Consider the following 21,742-nt stretch of genomic DNA (forward strand, 5'->3'; position numbering starts at 1 on the left):
ATGTAACCAGGAGAAGACTTGGTGCCACTGCCATGATAATTCCTTGTATTCATCAGCTGTTCAAAAAGGAAATGGATTAGTTTGTATTGAGAATGTGATGGCAGGTGAAGCCAGAGCTTATTCTGTGACAATTGGGAGTTGTCTCACTCAGTTCGGAGCTCTGAGTCACTTTTCAAAAAGCGAAATAGCCAGCACTTTAAAAATCAGATGAGACGAATAAGAAACAGCTCCAGCACTGAGAGACAGCCAGCGTAGAACGACATTGAATAGATTTTATCGAGTGTAACACAAAGAAACAGGATCTGGGTTTGTGGGCATTGGAGTGGTAATTGATTCATTGATCTAGATCTTCTCAGAGGGAAACCCCAGGAACGTTGTAATATAGGACCTGACAAGTAGCTCAAATACCTATTTGATGGCGAGTTAGGATCAGCGACGAATATCCTCTCATCAACATGATGTGGCTAATAGCTTGCCATGCTAATTTAGTCAAAACTGTAATTAGAAACTTTGTATTAATACACTTGTTAATTCATTTACAGCCCCCCATATGAATATTATGTGAGTAAAACAATCTGGCACTAGAAACAGTAATAAGGATGATGAGCATTACAGTACTCCACTGAAGTCAGACACACTGAGCCTCATTATCAAGTTGAGAAATATTAATACAACATGGTTCCACTTTATACCCCCTGATAATTATTGGCTTATAAAATGTAAAAATGCAGTCGAGCTGAGGACATTTGTATGTGTGCATTTGTTAACTGCTATAACTGAAAAGCGCTGGCATATAAGGAGATAATGAATGATTGGTGAAATCTAGTAAGTAGATCCTGAAAAAAGAAGAAAATACATCATAATACTATTTCCAAGGTCAGCAATGGTCCTTCAAACTTAACATGCCTTCATGACAACCTTAAAAGTGATCAACAAGCTTGGGACTTATATATACATGTGCATAAATAGATATTTAAAAGTGTCAGAGCATATATTGAGTATTATTAAATATGATGACAGTGATGTTGCACTGTGTTGTAAATCATTAATAATAGTTCATACACCAGTTATGGATGCTCCATAGGTAGATACATAAAAAGCAGAGACATGTGTCATTATCTCCTCTTACAAATACAAGATTGTGTGTTGAAACTATTTTAAAACGTGATTATATTTATTTTCTGCTATAAAAAAGGGAATTGAATATAAAATTCAGAGCTATGTTTTCAATACAGTTGTATCACCCAAAAGTAAGAATTATTGTTGTTGTTAGTTTAAAAGGAGATCTTCAAATATACACAGAGATCTACAAACGTCAACCAACAGCTAATCAAGATAAACTCTCAAATGGGAGGATAATCATTACATCAGCGTGTGTGCTTTGCATTCATTCATACGGTTTATGGCTCCAACGTCATTAGGAGTGATCTGATCACATGCAGTAACTGAGCAAAGCACTGAAGCTGCTAATTAAGGGCCTACAAATCTTGTTTACATCTTGTCCTGTGTAATATATTATGTTTGCATTTGGCAAATGTTTGAAATCAGTTGGTCCTATGTGATGAATGATGAATAGTGAGTGAAAATATATTAATATGGTTTTCAATGTGATATGTATGTGTACTGGTGTCTCTGTTGCCAATTTCTGGAGCACGACAACTACAGGAAGTCACCTGAGTATGTCAGACTTTGTTACATGCACTAGTTCTCTGTGTTACTCCTTGTAATCAATCACAAGGAGCTCGGGGAAGAGTGCGGTGCAGCTCAGTGCGTTGGCTATGTCTGTTCCGATTCCAAATGATGACAATGCTAAATAAAAATTGGAAAATGAAAGACATTACCATTTACCTGCAACAACAGCTTTTGCATGAATATGTAAATGTAGGCATGAGGAATTGGTCTTTTTGATTATACACTTGTGGCAGATGATAATAAATTCAGACAGAGAGTTGTTTACAATCAAAGACGGTATTCCTTGGTCCCTGAGGACAAGCTGAGCCAAAGCATATCTCAAGCTGAGCTGAGCAGTAGATGGAGGTTCTGGGTTGATAAATCTCAATATTCATACACATTTTTGGCATTTATCTCATGTAACACTCATCTCAATATGTTCATCTTAGCTCTGAGCACACATCAGTTATCTCATAGCCCAACAAGTGGCGCAGAAAGCCAATTTTGAGAATATGTCATCTTACTTGTGCAGGCCCGTTCCCCTCGAGTCCACTCTGTGTATCAGGACCGTCGTCTGCATGATGAGAGCTGGGGTGATGCAGGACGTGGCAGCAGATGACAGCTGGAGGGTAGTTGGAGGAGTGGACACGAGGGCCACTCAGACTGCCTTTGTTTATAATGGCACCAGACAGTTGTGAAAAAAATGCTTGCAAGGGCAGGTTGTTCTTACCACCAGTTGTCCACCATAAGAAAGCAGGGACCACACGGGGACACATCAAGGGGATAACACGAGGCGTTCATGATGCTGTTTCTTCCTGTCAATATGTGCATGATGGTGCAGTGAAGACAAAACGACAGCAACACTCATTTTGACTGTAATGTCTCTTCAGTATTTTCTAACAGGTGAAGTGCAGTTGAAGAGAACATTTGCTCTAAGTTTAGTACAATGAGAGCTTCGGTGTATGAGCCGAGAACATCGACAAAAGTACCCATTACCTCAGCAGGTCCTCAAACATTTATGAGTTCTTCGGCTCCTGTTGCTCTACAGAGGCCTGTTAGATTTCATTGCATAATTCTGTGCTCTGTTCCAGCCTATATTGTGCCAATGAACCTCTGTTTGTTTGCTCGGATGTTTTCCATCACTGCTCCCTCAGTGCACAAGCCAGAATAACAGTGACTTTTCATCATTGAAAGGACTGGTTGATCTCTGCTCATACAGCAGATTGTTGCAAAATGTGCTGCTCACACAATTACCTGAAGCGTAAACCTCAGGCCGTCGACGTATCTTGGATGTTATCTTGCTATTTTAAACTAAGTGAAACTGTGTTAGTATTTTTTTTATATTATACTAACAATGTGCAATAACTTATTTTTCGCGCTAAAGTGCAGTTTATCTGTGAAGTCAAGAATGAAAACTGCAGGATATTAAATATTTTTACAATGTGCCCTTATTCATCACAATATTTTCTCTCAGGAGCAATTTCAAAGTTGTTGTGGCAAATAATGCATTTGCATGAGAACAAGATATTAGCAGGCATGCTCATTTAGAAATATTCTGCTGTCCGTGCAGAGTTCAATCAAAGTAAGAAGAGGTGTCCATGGTTCTGAATTATTCACTGATTTATCCCCTCACCCTTTGTTTCTCTGACTTGCACTCTATCTATTATCTACATATATATATATATATATACAGTGGGTACGGAAAGTATTCAGCCATTTTCTAAAATCCAAAAAGTTCATTTTATTTCTCTTTAATGTACACTCAGCACCCTATCTTGACAGAAAAAAACAGAAATGTAGAAATGTTTGCAAATTTATTAAAAAAGAAAAACTGAAATATCACATGGTCATAAGTATTCCAACCCTTTGCTCAGTATTGAGAAGAAGCCTTTTGAGCTTGTACAGCCATGAGTCTTCTTGGGAATGATGCAACAATTTTTTCACACCTGGATTTGGGGATCTTCTGCCATTCTCCCTTGCAGATCCTCTCCAGTTCCATCAGGTTGGATGGTGAACATTGGTGGATAGGCCATGTGCAGGTCTCTCCAGAGATGCTCAATTAGGTTTAGGTCAGGGCTCTGGCTGGGCCAGTCAAGAATGGTCACAGAGTTGTTCCAAAGCCACTCCTTTCTTATTTTAGTTGTGTGCTTAGGGTCATTGTCTTGTTGGAAGGTAAACCTTCGGCCCAGTCTGAGGTCCAGAGCACTCTGGAAGAGCTTTTCTTCCAGGATATCTCTGTACTTGGCCGCATTCATCTTTCCTTTAATTGCAACCAGTCGTCCTGTCCCTGCAGCTGAAAAACACCCCCATAGCATGATGCTGCCACCACCATGTTTTACTGTTGGGATTGTATTGGGCAGGTGATGAGCAGTGCCTGGTTTTCTCCACACATACAGCTTAGAATTAAAGGCAAAAAGTTCAATCTTGGTCTCATCAGACCAGAGAATCTTATTTCTCATAGTCTGGTAGTCCTTCGTGTGTTTTTTGGCAAACTCTATACGGTCTTTCATAAGTCTTGTATTGAGGAGAGACTTCTGTCGGGCCACTCTGCAATAAAGCCCAGACTGGTGGAGGCCTGCAGTGATAGTTGACTGAGTGGAACTTGCCCCCATCTCTCTACTGTATCTCTGGAGCTCAGCCACAGTGATCTTTGAGTTCTTCTTTACCTCTCTCACCAAGGCTTCTCTCCCAAGATTGCTCAGTTTGGCTGGACGGCCAGGTCTAGGAAGAGTTCTGGTCATCCCAAACATCTTCCATTTAAGGATTATGGAGGCCACTGTGCTCTTAGGAATCTTGAGTGCTGCAGAAATGTTTTTGTAACCTTGGCCAGATCTGTGACTTGCCACAATTCGACAGGTCTGTGCCTTTCCTAATCAAGTCCAATCAGTTTATTTAAACACAGCTGGACTCCAATGAAGGAGTAGACCCATCTCAAGGAGGATCAGAAGAAATGGACAGCATGCGAGTTAAATATGAGTTTCACAGCAAAGGGTCTGAATACTTATGACCATGTGATGTTTCAGTTTTTCTTTTTTAATAAATTTGCAAAGATTTCTAAATTTGTTTTTTTGCTGTCAATATGGGGTGCTAAGTATACATTAATGAGAAATAAAATGAACTTTTTTGTCTTAAGCAAATTGCTCCAATGAAACAAAGAGTGAAAAATGTAAAGGGGTCTGAATACTTTCCGTACCCACTGTGTATCTTCATTTCCTATGCCTCTCAGTAGTCCCACATCAACTGTAACTTTCTCTAACAGTCTGCAAGCAATTTGCATGTTACAAAAAAGGTGAGATGGCATGAAATTAGTTTCAACAAGTGGCATGTCAAGAAGAGGCAGAGCTTCAAAGACTGACATGAGGAAACTACATGAAAATATGATGAAAGACCAGCTTTAACCAACCTAGAAATGTAATCTGAACTGCAATTTGTAATCGAAAAACCAAACTTGCATGGCCCTATTACTGCTCAATCTATTGTGTTCCATAGACCGAGCGATCAGATGAAACAGAGATTGTCTGTGGAACTAATAGTAATAATCTGATTTGATTTAGGTTATTTTCCTCTTCGTAGACACTGGACACATGCGCAGGAGTGAGGGGAACTGTGATCCAATGGCGCCCTCTAGTGCTCAAACAGTTCACTTTCACCTTCTCTAGATGAGTTAGTCTCCACAGACTAGTTCACAAACGCTGCTGTATTGTGCCTCACAGGTTCAGACTATTAATATTGTGTGGAAAAACAAACAGCAAGAAGTGGATGAAAAAGAGGACCCATCGTGCTTGTTTACTGTTGGCTCCCATACCAGTCATACCTGCTGTGAGCTGTTGTGATGCCAACTTGACTAGCAGCATGTGCAGAACACTGTGAGCGGGATATCTTATTCTTAAGAGGAGGAAGATAAGATGAGGAGAAGCAGATGAAGAGGTGAGATGAAGAGGTGGGGAGAGAGACTCTCCCTTCAGGTGTGAGGCTGGTTTCCCTCTCTCCTTGTTTCTGAGGGATGCTCTTGGACGGTTGGATTAATTTCCCCTATCAACTCTTTTGAGTAGTTTTGCACCACACCTCCATCTGCCTTCCAATCGCATTACAGACACACGCACACACTTGAAAGTGCACACATGCAAACACAGAGAGACACAACGCACACCCTTCCCATTGGCTGTGAAAGCAGATGTTCAAAGCAAAAAGTTGCCCGAGATTCACACACACCCGTCTCATTCTGACTGCTGCACTTACATAAAGATGCCCACGTTTCAACCCCAAATAAATGTAGCAACACCAATCCTCAGCAACAGTCAGAAAGCATGGCAAAGTTTAGCAGACATATGGACACACGCATACACACATTCATATCCACCATCCACACACACAGGCCGGGGTAAGGACCTTTATGTAGCCTCAGCTGCTTCAAGCTACTGGTTCTGCTCCACGTTTGTCACTGACGACAGTTTTCATTTACTCACAGCAAAAGGTCAGCGCAGTCAACTTTAACTGAATCACAGTGCAGGCAGGAGTGTGTAGAACACAGCTGTCATTTATCCACGGTGGCTTTCCTTATTCCTCTCGACGGGACAGGCTTGTCCATTAGATGGGCCACCTGGTAAATGCCCTCACAAGACATTATCATAAATGTTCTGCCCTTAACGATGCTGCTCCTGCTATTCCTCTGAAAGCTACAGGATTAATGAAATCGACACCAAGCATGGAAAAGGAGGAATGTCCGTGGCCCCCCCTTCAGGCTTAAAGGACCATGTTGTTCCCTGCAGGGATGTTTCCAGAGGTCAGGGTTTCAGAGGATTAGATGAGACCTCCTGTGGTAAAGTAGTTCTTCAAAAGATCAGAGATGTTACGCATCATCTACCTATGCATATGTATATTTGTGTACAGGTGTGTGTTTGTGTGTGCGCTCTCTTGAGTTCAGTAGGTCAATTACAGTAATTGATCATGTAAGCCTGCCTCTTTACGTCCCTCTAGGATCCCTCTGTTGGCTATACGTCAATGACGTAATACATTACACACAGAAAGTAAGTACAGAACTAATGCAGATTTGTAAAATCTATAGATGGTGGATGGGTTTGCTCATACGGTGATTCATCCCATTGCACCTGTCTCACTCTCATACACACAGAGTGGCAGCTTCTTTGAATGCAGGTAGTACCCTCCTGTTCATTTCCTATCCGACCCACTGAGGTTTGACTTTGAGAATAAATAAATAAATAATCCCAGAACTGGACTATAGTCTGTGCATAACCAAATCAACTGTGACGTCTATTTCTTCTCAACCCGGTGGCCCCTGCAGCACTGCGCTGTGATGTATTTCCCACCTTGTTTGTGTAATTGTCCATGTGTCGGTTTGCATCAGAGGCAGAGACCAAGGTCGCCCCAGAGGACAGAAACTCATGCAGCCGCAGGCCCTCAGACCAACACTTCCAGGCGACATAGGGGCGAAACAAGGCTGAGGACATTGGGGACAGTGTCTGTCCCCCCACAGAGGGCACAACCACCGGACACGTCTCGATACAAGCTGTGTGTCCAGCTGGACAGCTGTCATTTTATTCTCCTTCATTGTGTCCCTGAATCGTGTCGACCGGTCAAAACTACATTTCCCACCCGTGCGTGGCGTCAACGTACGCGACAGTGGCCGCAAGTGAACACGTGACGTTTTGTTCCGGTTCCTCATCGGTGACGCGTTATCTTCATTCAGAATGGACTTCCGCTTCTACGTGTTGACAAGTCTCCTGTTGTACACCTGCTCGGCTTCAAGGCCGAACGTTGTGCTTCTTTTCGCAGATGATTTAGGTTTCGGAGACTTGGGCTGCTATGGACACCCCAGCTCACTCACTCCGAACCTGGACCGCCTGGCAGCGGGAGGTCTCCGGTTCACAGAGTTCTACTGCAGCAGTCCCGTCTGCAGCCCGTCCAGGTGTTTACGTTAGGGCCGCTGCTGCTTGACTTCAGGTCGTGTCCGTGTGTGAGAGGGACAGTCCCAGGGACCATCGCCACAGCGAATCATTTCTATGGAGACACCATTTAAAAATGCTAAAGTCCCCCGAAATCCCGTCATTGTAAATGTGTTACCCCTTAATCGTTTGTTTAAGAGCAGACTGAGGATTAGAAGTAAACATCAGCAGACTATTGGGACAACTTTTGACCAAACGTTTTTGTTTTGCATCTTTTTTTCCAAACATACTCTTCTGCATTCCTGGGGTTTCTGATTTCATGTATGTATTTATTTTGTATCCAGGACACTCATGGAGATTTAAAATCTCTTTTCCAAGATAGTCCTGGACAAGACGGCAGCATAAAAGTTACAAACATAAAAACACAGATAAGGGACAATAGACTTTAAACACACTTGAGACAAAATGAATGTAAAATGAACAACAATAATATTATTATTATTAGTACTGAAACGAATGGAATCTGCTCCCTTGCATTTACTTAAATATAAATTATAGTTTTGAGGATAAAGTGTCACCAAAACTGTTAGCCTCATGTTCCATGAAAGAAGGTCCTAAATAAAAGCAGTCACTTCATCAACTGCGCCACATATTTTGAACACAAGTGAGTCTTTGAACACAATCTGATACAGTTAAAACATTTTAGCCGTGACTTTAAATTTCCACTACACATACATGTTGTAAAATGCTCCGCCTTAGAAAAGGTAAGCTGGCATAGAAATATGGATGAACTATTCTTTAGCCTTGCATGTTCTGCACTGTTTTCATCCACAAACTTTATCCCCAGTCTCTCTGAGTGTAACAACAGCTGGTTCCAGATGAAGAAAATATCCATGTTCAAAGAGATTTGTAAATTAGTTCTTTGTAAATTACAGCAATACATTCTTTATATTCTTTTTGCCACATCTTGCCAAACTGAACTCTTTAGTCCACACATTATATATATATATAAATATATACAGTTCCCAGCCCTTCCTAACCCTCTTGAATAATAGCTGTGCTTTGTTTCGATGGCTTTCCAGGGCATCGTTGTTGACGGGGCGCTATCAGACCCGCTCAGGTATCTACCCAGGAGTGTTGTACCCAGGCTCTAGAGGCGGTCTTCCTCTAAATGAGACCACCATTGCTGAAGTGTTGAAACCTCTGGACTATGCTACCGCTGCCATGGGGAAGTGGCACTTAGGAGTTGGGGCCAATGGGATGTTTCTTCCAACCAGGCAGGGGTTCGACCATTACCTGGGGATCCCCTACTCCCACGACATGGTCAGTGCAATTTAATTTAGAGCCAAACAAAAATTCTTAAAAGGTTTGAAAAGCAATCTGTGCTGGTATTTGTTAACAATATCGTAATGTGATTTATGTTCTGCAATGTTTATTTTAGTGTCTGTTTTATTTGTTGTCTATTTCTGCTGTCTTCCTCTTTCTTTCACAGGGACCCTGTCACAACCTGACTTGTTTCCCTCCAGATGTTAAGTGTTTTGGATTGTGTGATGTTGGCACTGTGACTGTCCCACTAATGCACAATGAGGTCATCATGCAGCAGCCAGTCAACTTCCTCGATCTGGAAAGGGCTTACAGTGATTTTGCAACCGGTTTCATCTCTGAGTCAGCCAAGAAAAAACAACCGTTCTTCCTCTACTATCCTTCCCATGTAAGCAAAACGGAGTCTTTGATGGCGAACCTCTCCGGCGAGCAAACCAACATTTACAATCAGGGCAGAATCAGAGCTCTATTCTGGTCAGCTAAAAGAAAAATATTTTTTAAATGCTGAGTACATGTCCATGTGAGTTTTTAAACCTGTAGATATATTATGGTAGTGCAGCGAGACAATAAGCTAATTTTTCTACTTCCTGCTACAGCACACCCACTACCCTCAGTATGCAGGTCCAGGGGCAGCCGGGCGCTCTCTAAGGGGCCCGTTTGGAGATGCTCTTTTGGAGTTTGACAACACGATAGGAAACCTTATGAGAACTCTGGAGAAGACGGGAGTGATCAACAACACACTGGTGTTCTTCACTTCAGACAATGGGTTGGTTTTTGTTCCCACTTTGTTTATATGTGCAAATTAATCTATGTCCTGTGATGTATTTGTAGTTACTTTCCAATTTTTTTATGCAGATGTTTTAATCTCCCTCCTCATAGCTGTGGTACTGTAGTGCATTTATATTTTATTTATTGCCTTCTTATAATCATGCATTTATTGTCTTTTATCAAATATTGTGTTATCCCCGTCTCCCTGAGTAGGCCTGAACTGATGCGTATGTCTCGGGGAGGGAACTCTGGCCCTCTGAAATGTGGAAAAGGCACCACTTATGAGGGGGGTATGAGAGAGCCGGCCATCGCTTTCTGGCCAGGGACCATCATGCCAGGTGTGGACGCCTCAATGCCCTGCACTAAAAGTTTAGGCTGAGTGATGCTACCAAGGACAAACACTGTTTCTGAGTTTTCAACACAGACCACTTGGTGTAAACTTCCCTCTCAAAGACCATACTGGTGGCTTTGCTTTTTTCAGTCACGCATGCTAAACTTTAATGCTGTACATTTTCAAAATCGCCACAAGTCTTTTCAATATGAAAATAAATACGATATTAAAATGAATGCAAACCCATTATCCATGGCCTTTTAGCGATTGCTGCTTGCTCATTTTATGTATGCCTCTCTTTAGGCGTGACCCATGAGATGGCCAGCACTCTAGATATCCTCCCCACCATTGCAAGTCTGACAGGAGCCAAACTACCCCAGGTGATGCTGGATGGGGTCGATATGACAGACATCCTTGTCAACCAAGGAAAGGTACTCCCATTATACCTCACACTCTGAAGAGATTGAAATAATGTGAAAACCAAGCTGATGTATTAATTGTATTATCTCTTATGGTGCATTCACATGGAATCAGGCAGAAGGTAGACATGAGAATTTGGACTGGCTGGGTAAAACAAACAGTCCGACAGAAAGACAGGACAGCAAAACAAAACGCACGTGGAGATATCTACAGTCTTCCTCATTTCCTGTGAATGCAGCGTAATCCGTAACACATTTTTGTTTTGTGCAGAGTAAAAGGGAGGCGATGATGTTCTACCCAACTGATCCCAGTGAGAAGTATGGCCTGTTTGCTCTCAGGCTGGGGAAGTACAAGGCCCACTTCTATACACGAGGTACAGGAGGCTTCATATACATAATTAGTTGAAATGTCAAGAAGCATAATCACAGTCAGAGCTGAGGTATTTTTAACACCTGCTTGTCCATGTTGTGCATTCAGGTGCTACCCACAGCGGCACTACCCCGGACCAAGACTGCTCAGTATTTGCAGTCCTCAAGGCCCACAACCCCCCTCTTATTTTTGACCTGGAGGCTGACCCTTCAGAGCACTACCCTCTCCCCCTGATGGGAAAACCCGACCTCCAAGCCGTATTGGAAAGGATCATGAAAGTCAAGGTGCAGTTTGAAGCCTCCATGCTGTTTGGAGAGAGCCAGATATCAAAAGGATCCGACACAAACCTGGAGCCTTGCTGCAATCCTCAGTGTAGCCCCAAGCCCAGCTGCTGCAAGTGTTGATGTGGAGCAGACTGGAGTACTGCCCTGATTATTGCCTCAAGGTTGTTCTTGTAATTATCTGATGATGTATTGTTAGTGAACAGCTGCAATATAATTGCATAATTACAGTTTGTACTGAAAAATAACATTGCAAAAAATCATTTTCCTCTATGAATAGATGATTTTTTAAATATTTATATTGACTACATTGAGAACTAAAGTATACCAATGTACTGTTTATTTCCAGACTATTTGAAGACATGTTTAATTCCTTACATCTTTTCACCTCAACATTCTTTGTAATCATAACATTTTGAATAGATGTATGGATTTTATGTGAAATGCTTTGCAATCCCACAAAGAAAAAGTGTGATCTGAACAATAACGACAACAAAAAAGATTTCGGACATCAAGCATATATTTTATTCATAAGACCAAACCCATAAGGCAGAATGATTCTTTTGTCATTTTTTTCTGCATGTTTCCCTGGAATTTTTATTAATTTTACAAGTCCTTGTTTTTAAAGATACAAGATAGGATATGTTTGTTCTGTCACATAATGTTTGCTCTAGGTATACAGTGAAGCATCTTGTTAATGTATTGAAGTCAAAAGTTTGGTTTAACTGTTAATGCATGTCTGAGCGGCTATATGGGACTAGATCATCCTCAGAGGTTGTTTTTGTTTAGCTGTGTGGAAAGAAGGTGTTTAACTGGGCTGTGATGAGATAGAAAAACATAATCAGAAGCAAATAGACACAGATCTGTAAGAGGAGCTTAAAGGTGATTACTATAATCGGCAATACGCAATAACAGTTTTCAAGTGGCAGCTGACTCGGTCACTACTCATCTCTAACCAGGTCAGTCGTCTGGTGGGTGTATGTCACACTTATGATGTCACATCTCACAAACGTGCCCTAAATGTGCTGCTAAAGCCTATCTGCAGAGAATTATGAAGTTGGCAGGCAATAATCCAAATTACACCTGTTTCCCAGATTCTGAGTTAACATCTAAAACATAAGACACTGAAATTAAATTATTGCAGATCAGATATTTATGTTTTTCTTTTCTTTCAGGGTTTTTTGTCTTGTGATCTTTCTTTTTTACATTTATTTTTCAAATGAATGTACATAATAATTTAATAACGTACTCAACATAAAGGACACAACACTCTCAGATTCGCTAGTATATATACATGATCTAACTGACAGCGATACATATGTAAATAACACCCTACTTCCCTCCAGCCATGTCAACAGTGAACCGAGGTGCTTGTTCTCATGGACGATGACTGAAAGCAGCAGAACAAGATGCAAAACAGTGTCTGAATGAACAATGGGGATGGTCGGGGTGGTAAAGCCTGATATTTCAAATGACTGTCGTGAGTGCATTCATGATTAAACATAACCCCTCCCCTTCTGTATATAAGGTGCTAACTGTAAGCTATGGTAGGCTACAACAACCCCAGAGTAGGTTATCGTGAATGATACTTCAACCTTTTAAATAGACGAAGAGCAATAAATGAACCTGGGAACATGTTCCCATCCCTTTTATCCATCATACTTAAAAGAAAACAAGATCAAAGTCTAACCATTTACATAACTATAAAACCTCCCTTTTTGATGCTTTATTAAAGGGTTGGTTACATTTTGATACCAGGACCAGGTATTAGCAGGATGCTCTCCCTGTACAATAGGCACACTGCAAAACAGCATTACTGACACGTGGCTACCGGTAAGTCGATCCTTTTCCCTCATTGAAACTCAAGTCAAAAGAAAATTAGAGACCAGGACGTCACTGACAACCAGAGTTAAACAGTCGGAGGTGTAAGAATATGGCTTTTCAGAGGGCCTTTGCTTTGACCTGAAACTTACATCAATCATAGCAAAGCATACAGGGATCCATGATTTGCTAAATTGAACAGTTAAATAATTTCCTCTGAAAGCTCCCCAGTATGAAGGTCAGCAAGCAGTGCAACATTTAGGACTGGACAAAAATAAAATGGTCATATCATCCAGATGTGCTGACACTTACTCCACCCTAATCCAAGCTGAATAGAATATCTGCGTGGCAAATGACATTCAAAGTTCATTACAAGTCATTACTTCGAAATCTCTTCCACCTGCAGTTACTTCTGTCAGCTTGAGTAAATAATACCCACAACAAAACAAAATCCCCTCTATCAGTCTCAGCTGTCAGTGTTTCTTAATTAGTCTGGATGAGGCCTGTATGTCTACTTTCTATACACGTATTTACAACACACACTGCGTCTTGTACGCGACAGAAGGGTAAGCTCGGACCAAGGACAGTTCACTGCACTCTACTTTGCTCCAATGTCACTATCGGTATAAATCAAATCAGCAGTTTGTCAATATTGAACAAATACATATTTACAATTAATCAAACACCAACCTCTTGATTCTACACCATTCCTGTATTGATTGTTGAGCTGCTTTCCATTCTCATGGATATGTCTATTTCCTAGTGTGTCTGTGCAGTAACCCTACTAGCCATGCAGAGTGAAACAGCAGTAGTAGGTATATTGTTTTCATTTCAAAAGAGGAACCCTTACATAAACAGGTGCTCGGCATCTTAGTTTTGTATCATAGAAAAAGTTTAAAGGAACAGGCAATCCATTCATCTCGGTGATGGAAATAAACAAAGACAGAGGGAAGAAGGAAATCAGTAAAATGCCTAGCATACTGTAGAAATTAAGAGCCCAGTTTCAGAGGGACACAGAAGAGTATTTTACAATGGAGAGAAGACCCCACTGACAGCGCCCTCGGGTGCCAAACCTGATGAACATACACAAGCGGCGGAGCAAGAAGGTGGTCGTCATGGTAACACTTCTTACTCCAGATAGATGTCCTCGGTGGGGCAGGCGTACTCCAGATGTTCCTGGTAGTACTCCTGGAAGGCTCGTCTGTGGAAAAAACGGACAGATGACTAAAGACGAACCTGCCAGCTTTTAAAAATCAGCCTTCTATCGTAATCCATCCTGTAGTTACATATTTTACACTGAATCGAAGCAAGTTGTGCCCTTGTTGGGTCATTTCCACAGAAAAACAGGACCTAAAGCTGATGGATGAAACAGGTCGGCCCAACTTATGATCTGTTGTCTGCCCTCGCAGAGACAGTAAACTATCTGTGTCTTTAATAATTCAAAGTCAACATGGCTGAACAAGACTAAGATTCCACATATGCACACACATAAAGGGCTAAAGTGAAGAATAAACCTGGATCTCTGATCACTGTTGCAACTACAGATGAGAGTGATTGGTAGTAAAGATGCACTTTAATCCAGGACTTTGAGGTCAGACAAGCAAACCATCAAAGAGCACTTCAAATGTGATGCAATTATCCAATCTCTTGTAATGGCTGTTAGCATTTCTAAAAACTGCATTCACAATTTAAGTGGAGTAAATATATCAAATCAAACATAATTTAAAATTCAAATGAAAAAATATTTTAAGACATAACCGTGCCTTGTTATATGTTTAACGTCGAGCAATTAATGTCATCATGTGATTCGTACTCACCCAACACACTCTGCTACAGGTCGCATGGACTCCTGGGACACAAACACGTGGCAAGCAAATTTGTTGACCATCGGGTGCTTAGTGATGAAGCCAAAGTAGCTGCAAAGAGAAGAAAACAGTATGCCGAAATCAGTCACATGCTGCACCGTACTCTGCTGACACGAGGGCAGCAAAGCAATGTGTCTGTTTACCAGTTGTTCCTCGGATGGCATCCACAGAAGGAAATGTTTTTCATCTGGAAGAAGTGACTACATCTGTCATACTATGAGATGCAGACACAGACCGGAAGAAAGAAAAAAGCTGTTAATACAACATTATTCTATATTAAAAGGGAGGACTGACTGAATTATTTGTCGAAGTAGTTTCAGATAAAAAAAATTAGAATTTCTTTGACCATACCTCATCAAGGGCGTCATATTCGTCCTCCAGGCTCATGATCAGTTTCACTCCTTGCAAGCTAATCTCCAGCTCGCACAGAGAAGGAGGTCGCACATGTACTGTCCGTTTCCTCGATATTGCAATCTAACAAACAAAAAACGTTTACATGTAAAAGAAAATCATACTTTATTGACACATAGAGTACGTCATACATGTTTGGGCCTGCTTTGCGGGATGGCACATGTATTTTGTGTTTTTCACTGAGCTTACCTTTTGCATTGCGGCACAGAGAATGCCGTTCCCTTGGTGATAAGGAACCTCAACAGACCCCAAAAACTGAACGTTGAAAGTCTCAATCCATGCCGGATTTCGTTTCATTCCTACAGGGAGCAATGTAGACACACAAATAGAGCACATGTGATTCTTCTGACCTTTACAGAGAGGCAGAGGAAACAACAGTTGACGTGTCTCTCAACTCACCCAACAGCTCCTTAGACTGGCCTATGACCTCATGGGCATAGAAGGCAGGAAATATGCCCTTCTCCCCCGTCCGCATGTTGTAGCCTCGGTACCAATAGTCCTCCTCTTCTTCCTCTACATATAAAGGATCATCCACATCCAGCTCCACCTCATCTGCATGTCTGGGAATGAACCTGCAGAGAGCAGCAGAGCGGAGGACTAAAACACAAAGGCCTCTGTTAAATGTGTCCTCACATGGTACCACTGCTGCTGGGTGTATTATAGAGTGGCAGTAATTTGATCAGGAAGCATCTATTTGAGTTTCAGGTTACTCCCATTGGGGAGCAGAGAGAAAAGAGGGATGAAACAGCTGACAGTGTTAAGATTGTGGGGTGGGTGGAGGGAGATAAAGAGCTCGAAATGTGGGGATGTACTTCCTGACAAAGGACTGTGGCAAAGCAAATACATAATTATACATTCACAAAATGTACGTGTATTCAAGGGAGGTGCATGTAGTTTTCCACCTAGCTCTCACAAACACAAGCACAGACACAGGTGGTGGCTGATGATTACTGGTCACCCTGCAGCTCTCGAGCTCAGCTGTAGCTCGGACATCTGCTCTCCTCCCTAACACAATTAGTGAAACCTCGAAAGAAATATTGTTTTGTTTATCTACTCAAGGACTTTCTTTCCCAGACACAAAATGCTAATTTTAAAATTGGAGCTACCGGCATTAACAATTAATTCCACTATACTGATTCTACAATCGATGAAAACAACCATTATTTTGTTTGCAATCTTCACCAGCCGTGACAGAATGTGGTGGATATTGCTTTCACCTGATGAGTCTGTGTGTGCATTTGTCATCAAGGTGAAATGCAGTCTTGGAGACACCTACTCAAGCGGGAACTACTACAGAAGCAGTTTTGAATACTCTGCCAGGTGTTAATATGGCGTAAACAATCAAAACGCAGTTGTCACACCTTACAAGTGTTTAGACGGGTTTCAAAATGAAGGCTAATGAAGATAGGTGTGGTCTAAGCAAAGACTCTGGAAGTCAAGAGGTAGGATCTGGGGAAGGGGACATTGTTTCTTCCACTTTATGCACCCGGCCTGATTTGGCAACCTGGCTGGTGTGATTCTATTGCAAAATGATCTCTAGTTTATTATAAATCTGATTGTTGCAGCAATTTACATTGCTCCCACTGAGGTCCCATTATTCAAAATGAGAGATGTAGATTGTCTTACCTGTAGACTGCCCTGTGTGTCTGGTCCTTCTCCTCTCCATTGATGGTACAGGAGAACAGTCCAAAGGACTCTGTGCCTACGTGGTAAACAGACACCAGTTACAGTTGTAATGCCCAAAAAAGTACTTTTTTCAAATATAACTAAAGATAAAGGTATGCACTGCCACAGTAATTTGTGTTATTTGTTGGAGGAACAGATAACCTTTATGTGAGCAAGTCAAAATGAAAGCTAATTTGATTTGTCAAAAAAGAAATGGCAACTAAAGTCCTTGTAATGAGCATTTCATTATGCAAATCACCGTTCATTATGGACATGAATCTTGAAGCGAAAGCACTGATTGATGATGGATGTACTGGAAAGCAGAGCCCACCCATAGGGTCTGTGTGGGCTCTCTGCCAAATTTAGATCACATGTAAATGTATCATGTTGACAGTGACGAGTTAAACCCAAACACCACATATTCTTTCTGAGGATCCTGATTGGACAATTTTAGCAACAATGCTCCTGGGCCATTACCAGGGTAAATTATTTACAGGGGCTTAAGTTAAAAGGAAAAGTTCCACATTGTCTGCCTAGAGTTAATTGAGAAGATCAATATCACTTTAATATGTGTAAAAAGCTATGTCCAGGAAATGGTTAGCTTAGCTTAGAATATAAACTGAAAACTTGCCTGTGTCCATCCAATTGTAACAATAATATCTACCAACACCTTTGAAGATGACTTATTTACAAAATTGACAAGTATTGGTTTCATGTGCATTCTGAATTTTTCATTTGTATACCAAGTTAGCTTTCGAGATGCTTACCTTTGGACATCCCTTTTATATTTTAAGACTTAGTTAGTTAAGCTAAGCATCCACTGACGGTAGTTTTACATTTAATTGACCAACATAAGAGTTATAAAAGAAAGAGAAAATGTGTTTCCCAAAGTGATAAACTATTCCTTGAATCTTTGATTGAGAGTTTTACGGAAGGGTGCAGTGTCTGAACTTACTGGAGGAGCGGGAGGTGCCGTTGACAAACACGTTGAGGAACTTCTTGGAGAATGGGAGGTCAGCCTCAGGAGAGGAATCTTCAGAAGAACTGAGAAGTTCTGGCCTCACCTCATCATCATCTCGACCAAAACACATTTCTCCTGTCCCCAAAGGCTCCTCGTCACACAGTGTGGACAGCTCACTGTCATCACTCAGAACGGAGGTGCACCTGGTAGGACACGGTTTGTTTGTTTCAAATCCCAAATTAGGGCTTGACATCCACAAGTACAAGTCGAAGAATTTTGCAAATAATATTAAATTTTCTCTGCTCAGTTTAAACACATACTCCATTTTATACATAGCTTCCACACATTTTACACACTCATTGTCAGAGCATACCTTCTTAGGCTGATTAGTTCCAGTGTAGTATTCTCATCCACCACTAGTGTGTACTTCATGGAGTCATAGGCCAGTCCATCATCTTCATTCTGTTCCCTCCGAGCCAGATCTTTCTCACGCAGTGGGCGGTCATGGTCAGGTAAGGGACGGTCTTGCACACTGGAATCAATAGGTGGTGAACTGTCAAGCTCTAAGTCACTACCCCGGTAGGACTGCTTTCCCAAGCCACCCAGGAAAGAGTCTCCGTCATCTTCCTCTTCGTCATTGTCTGTGGAGTAGGTGAGGCTAAAGCAACGGTTAGTCTGGGCAGTGGGTATGTCCAGTGTCAGGCTGTGTTTAACCTCGGTGATACGCTCAAGAGAGGCTGAGGAACGACTCTTTGACCTGGGCTCCGTCTCTCGTCCTTCGTCCTTGTCGCTGGCCACACTCTCACTGAGGCTCGGTGAGTCCAGATCCTTCCTACCCTCCAGCATCATCAAGTCATTATCAGGCTCTTCGTCTTCCTCTTGTCTCCTGGCGTTCTTAGACAGTTTGTGTGTAAAGTTCTTCTCAGAGTCTTTGGTGGTATACTTGGAATTTAAATCTGTAGTTTTGCTCCCATTGTTTACACAGTGCTCCAAGGTCAATGGGGTTATGGTGTCACCAGTAGGGTTGTTGATATACAAACAGGGACTTATGACTGTTCCTTCTTTTGAAGACTCCATGCTCTTCCTCTTTTCCCCTGCCTCCATCATATCCTTTCTGTACCCCTCACCTTCCATCTGTTCTTCTTCCGATCCCTCCAACTCTGATTTCTTGCCGTGGTCCTCACCATTGAAACCATCTCCCTCTCCAATGTCTGAGGATGGTGAGATGGTGTCTGACACAGACACTTTCCTCTTGAAGCAGTCCTCAGGACAGCTGATTGGGTACGAGCCCTCCGAGATCATCCTGTTGACCAGGTTGCTGAGCAGCCACGGTGAGTCTGAGTTCTCACTCAGGTCATCTTCACTTTCTGATTCGGAGTCTCCCTCACTGGTTCCATCATATTCATCTGTATTGGGCATTTGTCTGGGTCCCACTGGCAGGTAGAAGGAGCGTTTGAAGCTCTCCAGACTGTGGTCTGGTTCTATCTGCAGCACCATCTGCCTGGACAGGCTGTCCTCACATCGTTGGGCCGGAGGCAGAGTCTCATCTGGGTCGGCCTGGTGCTCAAAGGACAGCTCATCGTCCACATTCTGTAGCCCCATCAGAGCTTGGCCATCGTCGTAGGACTCCGGAGGTAAAATGGGCGAGTCAACAGGAGATGGTGTTGCAATAGTAGGTGAGGGTAAAGGCGAAGGAGAGGGAAGAGTAGACCCTTCTTTGATTGGCTCAGGTTGGCCTAGCAGTAGAGATACTTTGAGTCCCACAATGCCACTGTCCTGCTCTAACTCTGTCTCCAAGTCCAGTTCCTGGTCTGATGTAGGCGTGCTGGCCTCCTCAATGGAGTTGGTGAGATGAGATGAGCGTCCACTGCTGCTGTCATCACTGGTCAGATCCAGCTCCGTCTCTGAGATAGAGGAGATCATGTTGGAAACCACAGGGCCTCCACATGCAAACGCTGCCTCCAGCTCCCTTTCAATGTCAGAGTCAGAGCCTGGAGAGCTGAGGTCCTTATCCTGGTCTGAAGTCATGTACCCCTGCTGGTTCATATCTGCTATTCCTGGGTCTGAGGATGGAGAGGTTGAGTCATTAGCTGCTGCCTCCATGGCAGAAACTGCTGCATCTGAACTGTTGGAATGGCCAAGAGCATCTGAGCGGCTGGAGGACACGTAGCTAGAGAAGGAGGCGGGTTCAATGGAGGGGAATTCCACATAAGACGACCGATTCTCCTTACACACCATGTCGTATGTCTCCTTACACATGAACTCCACCTCGAAATCTTTCTCCAGCTCCTCATCGGACAAGGGTGTATCTGTACCGTCGTTGGCTCCCATAGGTGCAGTGGATGACACGCAACGACTGGTTCCATCGAGGTCTAAGTCATTCTCAGGCTCCACACCTGACTCACTGGTGATCGTGTAAGTGTCGGTGGCACGTCGGTTTGAGTGTTTGTGGTTGTGGTCACTGTTGAGGTCGTGGTCTACCTCTGTGTCGGAACACTGGGATTGCTCGTCTACAGAAGGTACTCTGGTTGTCTGAATTGAAGGGTCTGCCTTTGGCTGGGTGTTGTCACCAGAGCAAGGGTGGGTCTTGTGTTGACCAAATGATCCTGTGAGAAACAAGAAAGGCCATGAGAGAACACAAATACAGGATAACATTGAGACTTAAGGAGAAGATGATGTAGAGATTTTTTTTTAACTCAAAGGTGACATACCATAAGTGATTTTAAAAAATCATAAACAGTTGAAAAAAATACAATGTTGAATGAGAAAATCCAGCAAACTCTGAATTTAGAAACCCAATAATTTGATTCCAGAATGCAGACTAGTGCAAATGGCTTTGTAAAAATCAACATGACAGTGTTTAGCTGAAGATACACTGAACAAGATTAATTCACTTAATTTAACAGCTCGGCACTGCACGACACTGATGATAATGGAATGAGCTCTAATCTTGCCAGGCTGGCCTTTTTGTTACCGTATTCGGGCCTTTCCCGCCTGTTGCCCTCCATGTCGCAGAGGAGGGGCCTGTGAGGGGATTGGGGGTTCCCGCCCTCCCCTCCCTGTTTTGGTGGAATACCTTTGCTCTGAGACCCTGGTGCCTGGGAAACTGGAGAGGCCGGGCACTGGCCTGTCACATGGCTACCATCCTCCAGACACGAGTGGGTGGGAGACAGACGACCTGCAGGTAGAAAAGATATGTATCCAGCAGTGTCAGGATTGTTTATAATAGTGGATCTTATTTTAAACGAGGCAACAATCAACAGGCCCATCTGGGACAATACATTCACAAAAGATAACTTTGGAAAACAAAAAACAAAATAAAAAATCAAGAAACAAAAAATAATTTAATATCTAATGTGGTTGATTGTTGTGGCAAGTATTTAATATCTCGGCCAAGAGTAATTAGATTGGCTGTGTGTGTGTGCGTGTGTGTGTGTTTGTGCGTATGTGCGCGTGCGTGTGTGTGTGTGTGTGTGCTTCTCATCACCAATTTCTCATACTGCTGCATCAAACTAGATGTGTGAATGAGTTAAGGGTCCTGATAGGCAGATGGCACCTTGCATGGAAGCCTCTGCCATCAGTGTGTGCATGGGTGTGAATGGGTCAATGATGATACGTGTAGAGCACTTTGAGTGGTCGTAAAACAGTTTGCTCTATTCTATTGTTTTCAACGGTGTGTTTAGCAGCTAAAGGAACTACCAGTTCAAACACAGATGAGGGCATGGCCGCCGCTCAGCTGCTGCCAAAGACACAGTCATTCAGTGCAGGGCATCAACATCAAGTTTAGCCACGTATTGTCTAAAAACTAGATTTGAAGCCCAAATAAATACTTGAAGTCACGGTTATGCCGTTGAGACGGAGCTGATATGTGATTTAAATCATTGTTTATTTGTAATTGCCTCATTTGAGGTATCTAAAATCACTCAATGCAAAGCTTTGATGTATGCTTTACA

The 21,742-nt window shown here is 42.4% G+C and overlaps 2 protein-coding genes across 3 annotated transcripts in view; one reads left to right on the forward strand and one right to left on the reverse strand.

The window, feature by feature from the left end:
* The first annotated feature begins 7,379 nt into the window (after positions 1 to 7,379).
* On the forward strand, positions 7,380 to 12,216 carry arsa (arylsulfatase A). Its single transcript, XM_056416229.1, has 8 exons — positions 7,380 to 7,597; positions 8,657 to 8,897; positions 9,067 to 9,285; positions 9,494 to 9,663; positions 9,879 to 10,003; positions 10,300 to 10,427; positions 10,687 to 10,789; positions 10,894 to 12,216. Exons 1-8 carry the CDS (start codon positions 7,380 to 7,382, stop codon positions 11,187 to 11,189), a joined length of 1,500 nt encoding a protein of 499 aa, XP_056272204.1. The 3' UTR covers positions 11,190 to 12,216.
* The window catches only part of mapk8ip2 (mitogen-activated protein kinase 8 interacting protein 2), a 29,956-nt gene continuing 19,827 nt past the window's right edge, over positions 11,614 to 21,742 (reverse strand). Inside the window, exons 5-14 of one of the 2 annotated variants that reach the window (XM_056416453.1) lie at positions 20,866 to 20,967; positions 18,163 to 20,395; positions 17,784 to 17,992; positions 16,790 to 16,865; positions 15,563 to 15,735; positions 15,353 to 15,462; positions 15,104 to 15,226; positions 14,896 to 14,966; positions 14,705 to 14,803; positions 11,614 to 14,088 (exon numbers count right to left, since the gene is read on the reverse strand). In XM_056416453.1, coding sequence (XP_056272428.1) covers positions 14,016 to 14,088; positions 14,705 to 14,803; positions 14,896 to 14,966; positions 15,104 to 15,226; positions 15,353 to 15,462; positions 15,563 to 15,735; positions 16,790 to 16,865; positions 17,784 to 17,992; positions 18,163 to 20,395; positions 20,866 to 20,967 — 3,269 coding nt within the window. In that variant the 3' untranslated portion in view covers positions 11,614 to 14,015. Of the gene's footprint in view, positions 14,089 to 14,704; positions 14,804 to 14,895; positions 14,967 to 15,103; positions 15,227 to 15,352; positions 15,463 to 15,562; positions 15,736 to 16,789; positions 16,866 to 17,783; positions 17,993 to 18,162; positions 20,396 to 20,763; positions 20,968 to 21,742 lie in introns of both variants that reach the window. The other variant, XM_056416452.1, reaches the window with a different exon arrangement.

Source organism: Pseudoliparis swirei, chromosome 6, assembly GCF_029220125.1.
Source record: "Pseudoliparis swirei isolate HS2019 ecotype Mariana Trench chromosome 6, NWPU_hadal_v1, whole genome shotgun sequence".
NCBI lineage: Eukaryota > Metazoa > Chordata > Actinopteri > Perciformes > Liparidae > Pseudoliparis > Pseudoliparis swirei.

Excerpts from the sequence above, each read along its gene's own strand:
- arsa (XM_056416229.1), top strand. The coding sequence starts at position 7,380 with ATGGACTTCCGCTTCTACGTGTTGACAAGTCTCCTGTTGTACACCTGC. Across the intron at positions 7,598-8,656 it reads CCCGTCTGCAGCCCGTCCAG|GGCATCGTTGTTGACGGGGC; the intron begins GTGTTTACGTTA and ends ATGGCTTTCCAG. Across the intron at positions 9,664-9,878 it reads TTCTTCACTTCAGACAATGG|GCCTGAACTGATGCGTATGT; the intron begins GTTGGTTTTTGT and ends CTCCCTGAGTAG.